Raw genomic sequence first — 16,909 nt, 5'->3', positions numbered from 1 at the left:
AGTATTGTGTTCAGTTTTGGTCTCCTTACTTGAGAAAGGACATACTGGCACTTGAGGGTGTGCAGAGGAGATTCACTAGGTTAATCCCAGAGCTGAAGGGGTTGGATTATGAGGAGAGGTTGAGTAGATTGGAACTGTACTCGTTGGAATTTAGAAGGATGAGGGGGGATCTGATAGAAACATATAAAATTATGAAGGGAATAGGTAGGATAGATGCGGGCAGGTTGTTTCCACTGGCGGGTGAAAGCAGAACTAGGCGGCATAGCCTCAAAATAAGGGGAAGTAGATTTAGGACTGAGTTTAGGAGGAACTTCTTCACCCAAAGGGTTGTGAATCTATGGAATTCCTTGCCCAGTGAAGCAGTAGAAGCTCCTTCATTAAATGTGTTTAAGATAAAGATAGATAGTTTTTTGAAGAATAAAGGGATTAAGGGTTATGGTGTTCGGGCCGGAAAGTGGAGCTGAGTCCACAAAAGATCAGCCATGATCTCATTGAATGGTGGAGCAGGCTCGAGGGGCCAGATGGCCTACTCCTGCTTCTAGTTCTTATGTTCTTATGTTCTTTATCTTTCAGGCTCTCCCGATCTTTATACCAAAGGCCTTTTTTCGAAAAGTGGACACAGTCATCTCTGATTTTGTATGGGCGGGAAAGGTGCCGAGGTGCAGGGGAGGACCCTGCTACAGAGGCAGAGGCAGCAGGGGGGGTTGGCGTTGCCAAACTTGCTTCATTATTATTGGGCAGCGAATGTGGACAAGGTGCGGCGGTGGTGGGAAGGAGAAGGGGTAGAGTGGGTTAGGATGGAGGAGGAATCTTGTAAGGGGTCTAGTTGGAGGGCTATGGTGATGGCAGCGTTGCCAATGGCTCTGAGTAGGTATTCAGGGAATCCAGTGGTGCAGTCCACGATGAAGATATGGAATCAGCTGAGGAGGCATTTTAGGGTGGATGGGATGTCGGTGCTAACGCCGCTGTGCGAGATTCACGGGTTTGAGCCGGGGGGAATGGATAGTGTATACAGGAGGTGGAGGGAAGTGGGGCTGGTCAAAGTGAGGGATTTGTATTTGGAGGAAGGGTTCGCCAGTCTGGAGGAGCTAAGGGAGAGAGTAGAGTTGCAGAGGGGTAGTGAGTTCAGGTATCTACAGGTTAGGGACTTTGCACGAAAGCTCTGGAAGGGGTTCCCTAGATTGCCGGGATACACCCTGCTAGCGCGACTGCTGCTTCCGGATGTGGAAGGGGAGGGAAGAATTGGGGATATATACAAGTGGCTGGGGGAGCAGGGAGGCGAGCGGGTGGTGAAGAACAAGGAGAAATGGGAAGCGGAGTTGGGAATGGAGATCAATTGGGGAGTATGGAGTGAGGCACTGCGAAGGGTAAACGGGACCTCCTCTTGTGCAAGGGTGAGCCTGATACAGTTTAATGTGGTGCACAGGGTGCATATGACTCGGGCGAGAATGAATAGGTTCTTTCAGAGGGTAGCAGATGAGTTAGAGAGGTGTGGGCGGGGGCCAGCGAATCACGCGCAAATGTTTTGGGGTTGTGAAAAATTGGGAAGATTCTGGGCGGGAGCGTTCGCTGTCTTAGCCAGGATAGTGGAGGAGGGAGTGGACCCGGACCCTTTGGTGGCAATATTTGGGGTTTCAGAGAATCCGGAGCTCATGGAGAGGAGGAAGGTCGATATCTTGGCCTTCGCCTCTCTGATTGCACGGCGACAAATTTTGCTGGAGTGGCGGTCGGTATCACCACCGGGGGTAGCAGCTTGGTTGGGTGACCTGTACAACTTCCTGCGGTTAGAGAAGATAAAGTATGAGTTAAGGGGCTCAGCAGGGGAGTTTGAGGAAAGGTGGGGGATGTTTGTGACCGTGTTTGAGGAGCTGTTCATCGCGGGGGGTGGGGGTGGGGTGGGGGGGTGGGGGTGGGGGGGGGGGGGGGGGATGATGGGGAGGGGGGGTGAAAAAGGAGAAAAATCTGTACAAACTGTATAGTTGATTGTTGGGAAGAATGTTTCCCGGGGTGTTTATTTGCTGTAACCTACTTTGATGCAAGTTTGAATAAAATGTGTTTGAAAAAAAAAAGATCTTGCGAGGTGCGGAGAGCTGGAAAGATCCTGTAAGAGGGATCTCCCGGCATCTACCGGCCATGTTGCGTCGCACTGCGCTGCCTTTCAGCTGTAACGTGGCCTGTAGATCACGCCCATTATGTGAGACCTCTTTGGATTTAGTACTATCCTTAATTTCTTTTGGTAGCCATGGTTGGGCCTTGTTGGATTTTCTACCAGAAAGGGATGTATAACTGTTGCAATGCATACATTTGTTCCTTAAATATTAGCCATTGCCTATCCACTGTTATGCCTTTTAATGAAGTTCCCCAATCTATCTTAGCCAACTCACACCTTCGTAGTTTCCTTTGCTTAGATTTAGGAACCTAGTTTCAGATCAGTCTTCTTTAGTTTCCACCCTAATGAAGAATTTTATCATGTTATAGTCACTGTTCCCTAATTGACCCTGCACAACAAGATTATTAATTAGCCCCTTCTGATTTCATAATGCCAAATCTAGGATAGCATTTTCCCTAGCTAGTTCCTTGAGATATTGGTTTAATATAGCTTTTCATACACACTCCAAGAATTCACACACAGTATTATTGCTAATTTGGTTTGTCCAATCTATATGTAAATTAAAGTCACCCGTGATTACTGTAGCACTCTTATTATATTCATCTGTAATTTGGAGGCCTACAGACAACTTCCACTAATGCATTCTGCCCTTGTTGCTTCTTCGTTCTACCCAGAATGATTCTGCATCTCAGTTTTCTGAGAAAATAGTCTCTCTCACTACTGTAATGATTTCATCCTTAACTGACAATGCCATCCCACCTCCTTTTCCCTTTTGTCTGTCCTTCCTAAATATCAATAGTTTTGGATATTCAGTTCCCAGCCTCGAGTCACCCTGTAGCTATGTCCCTGTAATTGCAATCATATTGTATCCGTTTCAATCAATTTGCACTGTTCATTCATCTACTTTATTGTGAATGATCCGTGCATTCAGATACAGTGGGCGTGATTCTCCACTCCCGCGCCGAAGTGGCCGCGCCGTCGTGAACGCCGTCGAGGTTCACGACGGCGCGAAACGGCCCCGGTCCCGACCGATTCAGGCCCTGACAATGGGCCAGGATCGGGGCCGCGTCATCTACACGCGCCAGGCCTTGTCGCCCGCGTAAAAGCGGCGCCGCATAGATGACGCGGCTGGCGCCGCATAACGGGCGTCATCCGCGCATGCGTGGTTGCCGTCCTCTCTAAGTCCGCCCCGCAAGAAGATGTCTGACGGATCCTTGCGGAAGGAAGGAGGTCCTCCTTCAGAGAGGACGGCCCGACGATCGGTGGGCACCGATCGTGGGCCACCCCACATCTGAGGTACCCCCCGGTGCAGAATCCCCCCTCGCGCCCCCGCAGGCCGCCCCCCCCCCCAGTGTTCACGCACCGCTCACGACTGCAGCGACCAGGTGTGGACGGCGCCGGGGGGAACCCGCCGTTTTGACCTGGCCGCTCGGCCCATCCGGGCCTCAGAATAGCGGGGGTGCCGGAGAATCGCCATTTTCGGTGTCTCCGGTGATTCTCCGGCCTGCGGCCCGCGAAACTCGACCGGGCCGTTCCTGCCGCTTGGGAGAATCGCAGGAGGGCATCGGACCAGCGTCATGGGAAATTTTGGCGGCCCAGGCGATTCTCCCAACCAGCGTGGGAGTGGAGAATCGCGCCCACTGCCTTTCGACTTGTCTTTTTAACATTTCATACAGTTTTTTGTACTATGGCTCTATGTTCTGCTAGCCCTTGTTTCCTCTGCCTTCCACTTTTGATTTTCAATGTTCTGTCCTTTATTTCTATCTTTGCTTCCTTCACTCGTGTCTCCGTCCGCAGGTTCCCATTTCCCTGCCACTCTAGTTTAAAGCCTCCCCAAAGGTAGAAGCAAATCCCTTCACAGAATCACAGAATTGTTACAGTGAAAAAGGAGGCCATTTGGTCCATAATGCCAGCGCCGGCTCTCCAAACGAGCATTATGATTTATTCTCCTGGGCGGCACGGTGGCGCAGTGGTTAGCACTGCTGCCGCACGGCGCCGAGGACCCAGGTTCGATCCCGGCTCAGGGCCACTGTCCGTGTGGAGTTTGAACATTCTCTCCGTGTCTGAGTGGGTCTCACCCCCACAACCCAAAGATGTGCAGGTTAGGTGGATTGGCCACGCTAAATTGCCCCTTAATTGGAAAAAATGAATTGGATACTCTAAAATTATTTTTTTAAATGACTATTCTCCTGCCTTTTTCCAGATAGGGCTGGTTTAGCTCAGTGGGCTAGACAGCTGGTTTGTAATGCAGAACAAGGACAGCAGCGTGGGTTCAATTCCCGTATCAGCTTATCCGAACAGGTGCCGGAATGTGACGACTAGAGGCTTTTCACAGTAACTTCATACATGTGACAATAAAAGATAAAAGATTATTATTATTAAAATAATCATCGAATACCCCCTTGAATTCCTCGACTGAACCTGCCTCCTCCTCACTTCCAGGCAGCGCGTTCCAGGCCCAAACCACTCGCTGTGTGAAAAAGTTTTTTCTCACACACATGCTTTTTTTGTAAAACAGTTTTAATCTGTGTCCTCTCATTCCTGACCCTTTTACGAGTGGGGACAGTCTCTCCCTGTCTCCTCTGTCTAACCCCCTCATGATTTTGAACATCTCTGTCAAATCTCCTCTCGGCCGACTTCCGGTGGCGGCTATCAAGGAGTAAATCGCACATTTGGTGGCTCCCGCTTGGGTCGGACTTTTGGATCTTTTCCCCCGATTTTTTACCGGACTTGATTTGAAAAATTGATGACAGAGGCAATTGTGTACTGGATTCCCAGATCGGTGCATGGAGAGGAGGACTAGAAGTGCTCGCAAAGGCAGAAACAGATGGACAGAGAAGTCTTGGGCTGAAGCTGCAGTGGGAGAAAGCATGGCGGATGATCGGACCTCTGGCTTGTCGACCCAGCGGTCAGCGGAGCAGCTGATGCAAGTTATCCAGGAGGGCTTCACCAAGCAGAAGCGGGACTGCTTGGACCCAATTAAAGAGTCAATTGCGCGGCTGGAGCTTAGATTGGATGCCCAGGATCGGGAAATCCAGAAAGTAGAGAAGGCACTGGCTGACCAGGAGGAACATCAAACTGTGGTTGAGATGGAGGTGGGGATGCTGAGAGACCAGCAGAAAAGGCTCCTGGAGAAGGTGGAGGACCTAGGGAATAGGTCCCGCCGGCAGAACTTGAGGATCGTTGGGCTCCCGGAGGGGTGCGAAGGAGCGAACGCTGGGGCATACATAGCGGACATGTTCGAGAAGCTGCTGGGGGATGGGGCATTCCCCCGACCCTTGGAGGTGGACAGGGCTCACAGAGCGCTCGCGAGGAAGCCGCGAATGGGAGACCCCCAGAGGGCAATGAGATTCCACAGGTATTTGGATAAGGAGCATATTTTATTGTGTGCCAAGCAGACACGGAGCTGTAAATGGGACAACGGTATCCTGCGGATCTATCAGGACCTGAGTGCGGAAGAGGCCAGGAGAAAAGCGGGGTTTAACCAGATCAGGTCGACCCTTTTTAAGAAAAAGGTGTCATTCGGACTGCTGTATCCGGCCCGACTCTGGGTCACGTATGAGGAGCAACATTTTTATTTCGAGTCGCCTGAGGACGCGCTGGACTTTGCGAAAAGGAAAGGACTGGTGGTGGACTGAGAACTTTTGAACTTTGCTGCAACGTTCTTGTTTGAAACAAATTCTCGTTTTTCGTTTTGTGGACGCTATTTGAAATGCCTTCTGTATCGATTTGGGGCCAGTTGCAGAACTGAGTGAGTTAAAGTTTATATTTGCACTGTTGGGGGATGGAGGTGTGTTTGTTTCGATGCTGGATCTCTTGCTTGGTCTTTTCTTTGTTTAGTGTTTTTTTTTCTGTCGTGCAACTGTGTTGGGATTGTTTGTCAGTTGAATATGTGTGCATGAGCGGGGGGCAGGGTGGGAGGGAACAATAGAGAATGTCTGGTGCCAGGGGTGGGGCCACCAAGCTAGCTGGGCGGGCTAGCTCACAGAAGCGTAATGGAGGGTGAGCAGATGTTAGGCTTATCAAAGGGGTCGATTTACATTGTGCTGTACTAGGGGTGGAGGGGGGGAAACGTTCTGCTGACGAGGGAGGGACTGTTGCTGGGGAACAGGGAGGAGGTCGGGGCGGAGGCTGCCTGGGGGCAGGCCAGTGGAGGCGTGAGGCGCGGGCTGAAGACTGGCCCAAAAGAGGTGATGGCTGATCAGCGAAAGGGGGGGGGGGGGAGCGATGAGCCCCCCCAACTGGAATGTACGAGGGCTAAATGGGCCGGTCAAGAGAGCACGCGTGTTCGCGCATTTGAGAGGATTGAAGGCGGACGTGGTAATGCTGCAGGAGACGCACCTCAGAGTAGCTGACCAGATTAGATTAAGAAAGGTTGGGTCGGACAGGTTTTCACTCAGGACTGGACTCAAAGACTGGAGGGGTCGTGATTCTGATCAACAAGCGGGTGGTGTTTGAGGCGGGAAGAATAGTTTTGGATGTGGGAGGCCGGTACAATATGGTCAGTATGAAATTGGAGGGGGTGCAGGTGGTATTAGTAAATGTGTATGCGCCAAACTGGGACGATGTGGAGTTTATAACGAGGATGTTGGGGAAGATACCGGGCCTGGGTCCACATACGTTGGTCATGGGAGGGGACTTCAAAGCAGTTATTGACCCTGGCTTAGACCGGTCAAGCTCAAAAACGGGCAGGATGCCAGCAATGGCAAAGGAACTAAAAGGGTTCATGGAGCAGGTGGGGCGGTTGGACCCATGGAGATTTGGGCAGCCGAGGGTGAGGGAGTTCTCCGTCTACTCACACGTGCATAAAGTGTACTCCCGGATTGATTTCTGTATTCAAATCAGGGCTTTACTGACGGGGCTGGTGGACACTGGGTACTCGGCGATCACAATCTCAGACCATGCCCCCACTGGGTTGACCTACAGGTTAGTAAATCAGCGCCCGCACTGGAGGTTAGACGTGGGTCTTTTAGCTGACGAAGAGGTGTGCGGGCGGCTGAGGAAATGTATTCAGAACTACCTGGAAGTCAACGACACGGGGGAAATTTCGGCAGCGGTGGTCTGGGAGACATTGAAGGCGGTGGTTAGAGGGGAGGTGATCTCGATACGGGCCCACAGGGAGAAGGTGGACAGGGCAGAGATGGACCAACTGGTAAAGGAGATTCTACAGGTTGACAGGAGGTATGCGGAGACCCCAGAGGCAGGGCTTTTAAGGGAATGGCAGAGGCTACAGGCGGAGTTCGGCTTGTTAACCACAGGGTGGGCGGTGGAGCAGCTGAGAAAGGCGAGGGGGGCGATTTATGAGCATGGAGAGAAGGCCAGCAGAATGCTTGCATAGCAGCTTAGAAAGAGGGAGGCAGCCAGGGAGATAGGGAAAATAAAGAATGGAGATGGGAACCTGGCTGGAGACTCAGCAGGGGTGGATAAGGCATTTAAGGAGTTTTATAGTAAGCTGTATGGTTGGACTCCCAACGGAGCCGGAGGGGATGAGGCACTTCCTAGGGGGGCTGAATTTCACGAGGGTGGATGGGGGGCTGGTAGAAGGGCTGGGGGCCCCAATTGGGATCGAAGGAATAGCTGAGGAGCTGAAGGCCATGCAGTCGGGTAAAGTCCCGGGGCCGGATGGGTACCCAGTGGAGTTCTGTAAAAGTTTCTCTGGGATATTGGGGCCGTTGTTGATGAGGACATTCAATAAGGCAAGGGAGAGAGGGGTGCTTCCCCCGACAATGTCACATGCCACGATTTCGCTGATCCTGAAGCGGGACAAGAACCCGGAGCTGTGTGGGTCCTACAGGCCGATATCCCTATTGAATGTGGACGCCAAACTGCTGGCCAAAATTTTGTCCTCTAGGATTGAGGATTGTGTTCGGACATTATTGGGGAGGACCAGACGGGTTTTGTTAAGGGAAGGCAGTTGGTGGCCCATGTAAGAAGCCTATTAAATGTGATCATGATGCCCCCGGAAGGTAGGGAGGTGGAGGCAGTGGTCGCAAAGGCCTTTGATCGAGTAGAATGGGAATATCTGTGGGAGGTACTGGGACGGTTCAGATTTGGGCGGGGCTTTATTGACTGGGTCAGGTTGCTGTATCAGGCTCCTGTGGCAAGCGTTCGGACGAATAGGACAACATCGGACTATTTTAGGCTGCATCGAGGGAATGAGACAGGGATGCCCCACTGTTGTTTGCGTTAGCCATAGAGCCATTGGCAATTACACTGAGAGCCTCAAGGGGCTGGAAGGGGGTGGGGGTGGGGGGGGGGGTGGGGGGGTGGAGCACAGAGTCTCGCTTTACGCAGACAACCTGCTCCTGTATGTATCGGACCCAGCAGAGGGGATGGAAGAAATCATGAGGATTTTGCGAGAATTTGGCCGGTTTTCGGGGTACAAACTAAATATGGGGAAAAGTGAGATGTTTGCGGTCCAGGCGAGGGGACAGGAGAGGCGACTTGGGGAGCTGCCATTTAGAGTGCTGGGGGGAAGCTTTCGGGTACCAGCTTAGGGCTTCCCCCCAGCACTCTAAACGGCAGCTCCCCAAGTCGCCTCTCCTGTCCCCTCGCCTGGATCGCAAACATCTCACTTTTCCCCATATTTAGTTTGTTATAACAGCGCCTATGCCGTTCCCGCTGGCACGGTATTCCACCAGCCCCGTGGTGGTGGTGGCCCTGAGAGTATGTGGGCAATGGAAGAGACATGTGGGAGGGGAGGGAGCATCGGTTTGGTCTCCAATCTATAATAATCACCGGTTTGTCCCGAGAAGGGTGGACAGGGGATTTCGGAGATGGCAGCGAGCAGGGATTGAGAGGATGGGGTATATGTTTATAGAAGGGAGCTTTCCTAGCTTGAGGGAGCTGGAGGAGAAATTTGGGTTGGCGAGGGGAAAATAATTCAGGTACCTGCAGGTGCGGGACTTCCTACGAAGGCAGGTTTCAACCTTCCCGCTTCTGCCACCAAGGGGGATACAGGACAGGGTAGTTTCCAGAGGGTGGGTTGGGGAAGGGAGGGTCTCTGACATTTACAAGGAACCTATGGGGTCAGAGGAGACGCAGACTGAGGAGCTGAAGCGCAAGAGGGAAGAGGAGTTGAGAGGACAGAGGATGGTCGATGGGTGGACGCGTTGAGTAGAGTCAACACGTCCACAACATGTGCCAGGCTCAGCCTGATACAATCCAAGGTCGTTCACCGGGCTCACATGACAGTGGCCCGGATGAGCAGGTTCTTTGGCGTAGAAGATAGATGTGCAAAGTGTGCGGGAGGGCCAGCGAACCATGTCCACATGTTCTGGACATGTCCAAAGCTTAGGGGATTCTGGCAGGAGTTTGCAGATGTCATGTCCATTTTATGTTATGTTTAACATGTCATGTCATGTTAAAAACAAGAGTGGCACCGAGTTCAGAGGTGGCGATTTTCGGGGTGTCTGAAGATCCGGGAATCCAGGAGGAGAAAGAGGCAAACATTCTGGCCTTTGCTTCCTTGGTAGCCCAAAGACGGATATTATTAGCTTGGAGGGATTCAAAGCCCTGAAGTCGGAGACCTGGCTATCTGACATGGCTAGCTTTCCCTGTTTGGAGAAAATTAAGTTAGCCTTGAGAGGGTCAATGTTAGGATTCACCTGGAGGTGGCAACCGTTCATCGACTTCTTTGCGGAAAATTAATCGTCAGCAGAAGGGCGGGGGGGATTAGTTTAGCTTAGAGTAGGGGGTTAATAAAGGTGGGACCTGTAAGGGAGGAAGGCGGCTTTTGCATTATGTTTATAGATTCATGTACATTGTTTATTTTGTTGTTGTTGTAAAACCAAAAAATACCTCAATAAAATGTTTATTTTTTTAAAAAATCTCCTCTCGGCCGTCTTCTCTCCAAGGGGAACAGTCCCAATCTCTCCAATCTACCCTCAGAACTGAAGTTTCTCATTCCTGGGACCATTCTTGTAAACCTTTTCTGCACCCTCTCCAATGTGTTCACAGCCTTCCTATACTTGAGTACGGGACTGTACACAATATTTCAGCTGAGGTGTAACTAGTGTCTTGTATAAGTGTAGCATAACCTCCTTGCTCGTGTACTCTATGTTCCCATTAATAAAGTCCAGAATATTATTTGCTTTATTAACTGCTCTCTCCACATATCTATGCACATATACACCCTGGTCCCTCTGTTTCCGCATCCTTTAAGAATTTTACTCTTTATTTTATATTGTCTCTCCATGCTCTTCTTACCAAAATGCATCACCTCACACTTCTCCACACAGAACTTCACCTGTCACCTATCTGCCCACTCCACCAACTATGTCCTTCTGAATTTCTACATTGTCCTCCTCAGTTTACAATGCTTCCAAGTTTTTTAAAAATGTATTGTGCGACAAACGTATATCAAAACAGGTTACAGTACATAAATACGCCAGGAAACATACTTCCCAACAATCAACTATACAGTCTGCACAACTTTTACCCCTTTTTAACCCCGCCCCCGCGACAAACAATTCCTCAAACACGGTCACGAACATCCCCCACCTTTTCTCAAACCCCTCTGTTGAGCCCCTTCACTCATACTTTATCTTTTCCAACCGTAGGAAATCGTACAGGTCACCCAACCAAGCCTGTGTAACTGCTATTTAAGTGCTGCCCGATGTTGTTAGCGGGGGCCTGGCAAACGAGGTGAGAAGCCTGTGGGGCCTCGTCAAGTGGGCCAATTAATGTTGAATAGCATTGCGGCCTCGCCAGGATGCTCGCGGCAGTTCCCGCTCGCTACCACACTTAGGGCGAAGTGTCATTTGATAGCGGTGGGGAACACACCGAGAGAGCCAGCGGGAAACTCCCTGAAAAACTCGCCACAAATGAAGTTAGAAATTGTCCCGTTGAATCGCGCCCCTTGTGTTCCTGCAGGCCCTTAGTCAGTGTAAACTTGGCATTCAGTCAGAACACATTAGAACAATAGAAAGACAAACATGGAGTCAGAGAGATAAGAGTAACCTCCAGGAGACCGTGGAAAAGATAGATAGTGCTAGCAGGGTGGATCCCATACCTGGGACAAAGGCATCTGGTTAATGTAAGCCTACACGTTAACACGATTGGAATTTGAGCAATGTGCTGTATGTGTGACTTAAACCTTATAAAGATAGTCAGAATCTGGAATCTGACAGAATGCTATTTTGGAGGTCTCTCTGAGATAGGACTCTCCCGTCTAGTTGGAAGAATAATTTGATCGAAACCTGCACCCATGTCGTCAGTGTTTAATTTGTGGAATCCACTACAACACTACCATTACCCTGGTTGACTGAAGAGTGCAGGAGGATATGCCAGGGATAGTACCAAAGATACCTAAAAATGTGCTGTCAATCTGGTGAAGCTAATTACTAAAGGGGTAGTAGCCCATATTCTCCACTTTGATTTGTTTCTATCTAAGGATATGGGGAGAAAGCGGAAACAGGTTACTGAGTTGGATGATATGCCACGATCATGATGAATGGTGGAGCAGGCTCGAAGGGCCGAATGGCCTTCTGCTCCTATTTTCTATGTTTCTCAACAAAGGATGCAACGTGCTACAATAGATAGGACAAAGCGACCTCACAACCCATGGATCAGATCAAAGCGCTGCTGACCTGCCACATCCAGTCATAAATGCTGGCAGACAATTAAACAACTAACAGGAGGAGGAACATCGCCAACCTCAACAAGTGAAGTGGGCGCTCAGTAGCATGCTTACCTTCACCATACTCTGTCAACGCAACATTATTACATTGACCCAGCTCTTCCTTGAGTCTTTTCCCTGCCTGGTTGATGTTTTTAACTACAAAGCCAAAAACGGAAATCTTTTTATCAAGGAGGAAGTCTCTAGCCAATCCACATCCAACAACCTGCTGCGAAAAGTCTGCTCACACTTTTGACAGCTGTGATAAATTGCCACACAGCGGCTGAGACAATCCACAACATTCCAAAATAGACAACAACATTCCAAATAAAATAACACACCACATTCTAAAACAAAAGGTCAATTCGCCCTACCATTCCAATGTTAATGGAGTCTTAAAAAGAATTCCAAGATCCAGGGGCGTCATTCTCCGACCCCCCGCCGGGTCGGAGAATGGCTGTTGGCCGCCGTGAATCCCGCCCCCGCCCCCGCCGAAGTCTCCGGTACCGGAGATTGGGCGGGGGTGGGAATCGGGCCGCGCCGGTTGGCGGGACCCCCCCGCTCAATTCTCCAGCCCGGATGGGCCGAAGTCCCGCCCAGAAATTGCCTGTCCCGCCGGCGTAAATCAAAGCTGGTATTTACCGGTGGGACCAGGCGGCGTGGGCGGGGTCCTGGGGGAGGCGCGGGGCGATCTGACCCCGGGGGGTGCCCCCATGGTGGCCTGGCCAGCGATCGGGGCCCACTGATCCGCGGGCGGGCCTGTGCCGTGGGGGCACTCTTTCCCTTCCACCTCCGCCACGGCCTCCACCATGGCGGAGGTGGAAGAGACTCTCCCCACTGCGCATGCGCGGGAAACTGTCGGTGGCCGCTGACGCTCCCGCGCATGCGCCGCATTTCCGCGCCAGCTGGCGGGGCAACAAACACCATTTCCGCCAGCTGGCGGGGCAACAAACGCCATTTCCGCCAGCTGGCGGGGTGGAAATCCCTCCGGCGCCGGCCTAGCCCCTCAATGTTGGGGCTCAGCTCCCAAAGATGCGGAGCATTCCGCACCTTTGGGACGGCGCGATGCCCGTCTGATTGGCGCCGTTTTTGGCGCATGTCGGCGGACATCGCGCCGTTGGGGGAGAATTTCGCCCCAGATCTGCATATTTGTTAAAAGGTAATCAGTTTTTTCTTGTGCTATACACTATTCATGTACCAAGTTTTGTTGAAATCCATCCAGTCATTTTGAGATGCATTGTTTACAGACAAGCAGATTAATAGAGGCGAAAGCATTACCTCTGCCTACGTTCAGTGGCAGAGATAATGGCGCAGGGACCCAGTATGTTAGTACAAAAGGCTGAAACATTACCGACCATCTTCAGTCAAAAGTGTCATGTGAATGATCCTGAGGTCCCCAGTATCACAGGCCTCAGCCAATTCAATTCACTTCACATGATATCAAGAAATGGATGTAGGCACTGTTTACTGCAAAGGGTATTGGCCCTGACAACATCTTGGCAGTAGAACTGAAGATTTGAGTTCCAGAACTAGCCAAGCCCATAACTCAGCTGATCCAAGTATAGCTACAAAGTTGGTATCTATCCTACAATGTTAACATTTTCCCAGGTATGTCCTGTCCACAGCAAGCAGGACATATCCATTCTGACCAATTACCACCTCACCAATCCACTCTCGATCATTACCAAAGTGATGGAAGGCGTTATCAACAGTGCTATCAAGCAGCATTTACACAGCAATAACCTGATTGCTGATGCTCAGTTTGAGTTCAGCCTGAGAATGCAGTTTCTGACCTCATTCCAGCCTCGGTCCAAACATAGAAGGAAGAGCTGAATTCCAGAGACGAGGCGATAGTGACTGCGTTTTTGAAAAATTAATTCATGGGATGAGGGCGTCGCTGGTTGGACCAGCATTTATTACCCATCCCTAATTGAACTGAGTGGTTTGCTCAGTCATGTAAGAGGACATTTAAGAGTCAACCACAATGCTGTGGATCTGGAGTCACATGTAGGCCAAGCCAGGTAAGGAGAGCAGATTTCCTTTCTCAAAGGACAGTGAATCAGGTGGGTTTTTACAACAATCGGCAATGGTTTCATGGTCACGTTCAGACTTTTAATTCCAGATTTTTATTGAATTCAAATTTCACCATTTGCCATGGTGATATGTGCCAACGTCTCCCCCATAACTTGACATCAAGGCCGCATTTTATTGAGTGTGTCTTCAATGGGGTGGAGGGGGGAGCCATTGGCTAAATGGCTAGAGTGTAGTTCAGAATGACGCAAAAGCACAGTTTGATTCCCATTCTAGCTGGAGGTAGACTTGGGTCTTACGACCGCACCTTATCCCTTTGAGTGGAAGGCAATGGCAAACTACCACAGACAAAAACTGTCAAGAGAATTGACTCAGGATGAAACACCAGCAGAAAATGAGCCAATGACCTACCTTCAGGCAAAGCACTCATGAATGAGTGAGTAACTTCAATGGGTCCCAAGTAAAACTGGAGTTGATGGGTGCCAGTGGAAAAGTTTCCCCCTGGTTGGAGTCATACATGGCACAAAGGTTGTAGCTGTTGGAGGTTAATCATCTCAGTCCCAGGATTTTTCTGCAGGAGTTCCTCAGGGGGTAGTGTCTTCTGCCCAACCATCTTCAATTGCTTATCAATGACCTCCCCTCTATCATTAGGTCAGAAGTGGAATTGTTCGCTGATGATTGGGCACTTTTCAGTACCATACACAACTCCTGAGACAGTGAATCCATGACTATTTGCAGCAAGGCCTAGACAATGTTGAGGCTTAAACTGATCAGTACTAACAATTGACATCTCCAACAAGACAGATTCTAACCATTTCCCCTTGGCATTTAATGCCATTATCACCGCTGAACTGCCCACCATCTTTAAAGAACAAGTCAGGAGTGTAATGGAATACTCTCCACTTGCCTGGATGAGTACAGCTCCAGCAATACTTTAGAAGCTCAACACCATCCTGGACAAATCAAACTGCTTGATTGGCACTTCACCCACAACCTTCAACATTCACTCCTTCCACTACCAGCTCACTGTGGCTAGAGGTTTTGCCACCTACAAGATGCACTGCAGCAACTAGGCAAGCCTGCTTTGACGGCACCTTCCAAACCCACAACCTCTACACATAGAAGGGCAAGGGCAGCAGATACATGGGAACACCACCTCCTGTAAGCTTCTCTCCAAGTCACTCACCATCCTGACTTGGAAATATATCATCATTCCTCCTTCACTGTCGCTGGGTCAAAATCCTAGAACTCCCTCCCAACAGCACTGTGCGTGTACCTACACCGCATGGACTGCAGCAGGTCAAGAAGACAGCTCACCACCACCTCCACAAGGGCAATTAGGGATGGGCAGTCCACAACGCCAATATTGCACCCAGTCAACATACCGGATGCCTACCTCCTGTGTTGTGCATTAAACATGAGAGCTAGCAACCAAGAGGGCCACATACAGCGGGTACCTGAAATGCCTAGGGCCACTGGTTCCGCCTGCCACTCCATCTCCTTGCTACGGACTTCGAAGACCAAATTGACATCTTCATGATACTCGCTGACCATGATCTTGAGGAGCCTCAGGTCTCCATGTGACAGCACCTGGTGGAAGGCCTCTGGACCCCTCTGCTTCATTGAATGAGAGGACCCATTGTGCTGGTTCTGTTCGAAGTCCAGGAATATCTGCGATCGCTGCACATTTTTTCTGTCCATTGCCTGAAGAGCTTTGTGTCTGAAGTTTATTTTAACACTGGTTGCTTTATTATATACACAAGGACACAGGCTATTGTTGTTCTATAAATATTCCCATGTTGAGCAGTAAATGAGCTCACCATTCATTGTGCCTCTATAAATACTTCAAGCTTAAGCAACAATCTCATTATTGGCAGAGTTGGAGATGGTGCATGACTTATTTCATTGACTGATTTATAACTGCCACGTGGATTTTACTGAAGGTTGCTGGAAAGTTCTGTCTGATGCGTGTACATATGTTGACAGCTCCTCTGGTCAAATACTCTGACAGGGTAATTGTGCTTTGTCAGCTGTGCAGGGATTGGTCTCAAACCTGTCCAGCGAGACTGAGCTTTAGGGCCCTGACTGCTGTCTAGCCATTTTCTGCTGCTTTAAACTGGGAATGGGTGTTGGCTGAGGAAGCAATCTGGCTGCGATATAACATCTTCCCCATCCCACTTAGTAGTCACTCACTGTCCAGGTTTCCATGTAAGATACAGCATATTGGGACATGGTCCTGGGATACAGGACCAGGATACTCCACAGATACAGAAGCTGTGAGGGCAGCATAATAGCACAGTGGTGCTATAGTGTTCAATAGTGTTCAATTCTGGTCGCCACACTACCAGAAGGATGTGGAGGCTTTAGAGAGGGTGCAGAAGAGATTTACCAGAATGTTGCCTGGTATGGAGGGCATAAGCTATGAGGAGCGATTGAATAAACTCGGTTTGTTCTCACTGGAACGAAGGAGGTTGAGGGGCGACCTGATAGAGGTATACAAAATTATGAGGGGCATAGACAGAGTGGATAGTCAGAGGCTTTTCCCCAGGGTAGAGGGGTCAATTACTAGGGGGCATAGGTTTAAGGTGAGAGGGGCAAAGTTTAGAGTAGATGTACGAGGCAAGTTTTTTACGCAGAGGGTAGTGGGTGCCTGGAACTCACTACCGGAGGAGGTAGTGGAGGCAGGGACGATAGGGACATTTAAGGGGCATCTTGACAAATATATGAATAGGATGGGAATAGAAGGATACGGACCCAGGAAGTGTAGAAGATTGTAGTTTAGTCGGGCAGTATGGTCGGCACGGGCTTGGAGGGCCGAAGGGCCTGTTCCTGTGCTGTACATTTCTTTGTTCTTTGTTCTTTGGTTAGCACAGTTGCTTCACAGTGCCTTTGGTCACTGTCTGTGCGGAGTTTGCATGTTCTCCCCATGTTTGCGCGGGTTTCCTCCGGGTGCTCCAGTTTCCTCCCACAGTCCAAAGATGTGCAGGCTGGGTGGATTGGCCATGCTAAATTGCCCTTAGTATACAAAAAGGTTAGATGGGGTTACTCGGTTATGGGGATAGGATGGAGACGAGGGCTTAGGTGGGGTGCTCTTTCCAAGGGCTGTGCAGACTCAATGGGCTGAAGGCCTCCTCTGCACTGCAAATTCT

General features: G+C 50.1%; 1 protein-coding gene across 1 annotated transcript in view; it reads right to left on the bottom strand.

The window, feature by feature from the left end:
* The window catches only part of LOC140407835 (ankyrin repeat and SOCS box protein 18-like), a 69,951-nt gene extending 54,500 nt beyond the window's left edge, over positions 1–15,451 (bottom strand). The window contains exon 1 of the mRNA XM_072495076.1: positions 15,218–15,451. Coding sequence (XP_072351177.1) covers positions 15,218–15,383 — 166 coding nt within the window. The 5' untranslated portion in view covers positions 15,384–15,451. The remainder of the gene's footprint in view (positions 1–15,217) is intronic.
* Between the last annotated feature and the right edge of the window lie 1,458 nt (positions 15,452–16,909).

This window comes from Scyliorhinus torazame, chromosome 2 (genome assembly GCF_047496885.1).
Source record: "Scyliorhinus torazame isolate Kashiwa2021f chromosome 2, sScyTor2.1, whole genome shotgun sequence".
NCBI classification, from domain to species: domain Eukaryota; kingdom Metazoa; phylum Chordata; class Chondrichthyes; order Carcharhiniformes; family Scyliorhinidae; genus Scyliorhinus; species Scyliorhinus torazame.
The sequence above is the reverse complement of the archived record's forward strand: the minus strand, read 5'-3'. Positions and strand labels throughout refer to the sequence as shown.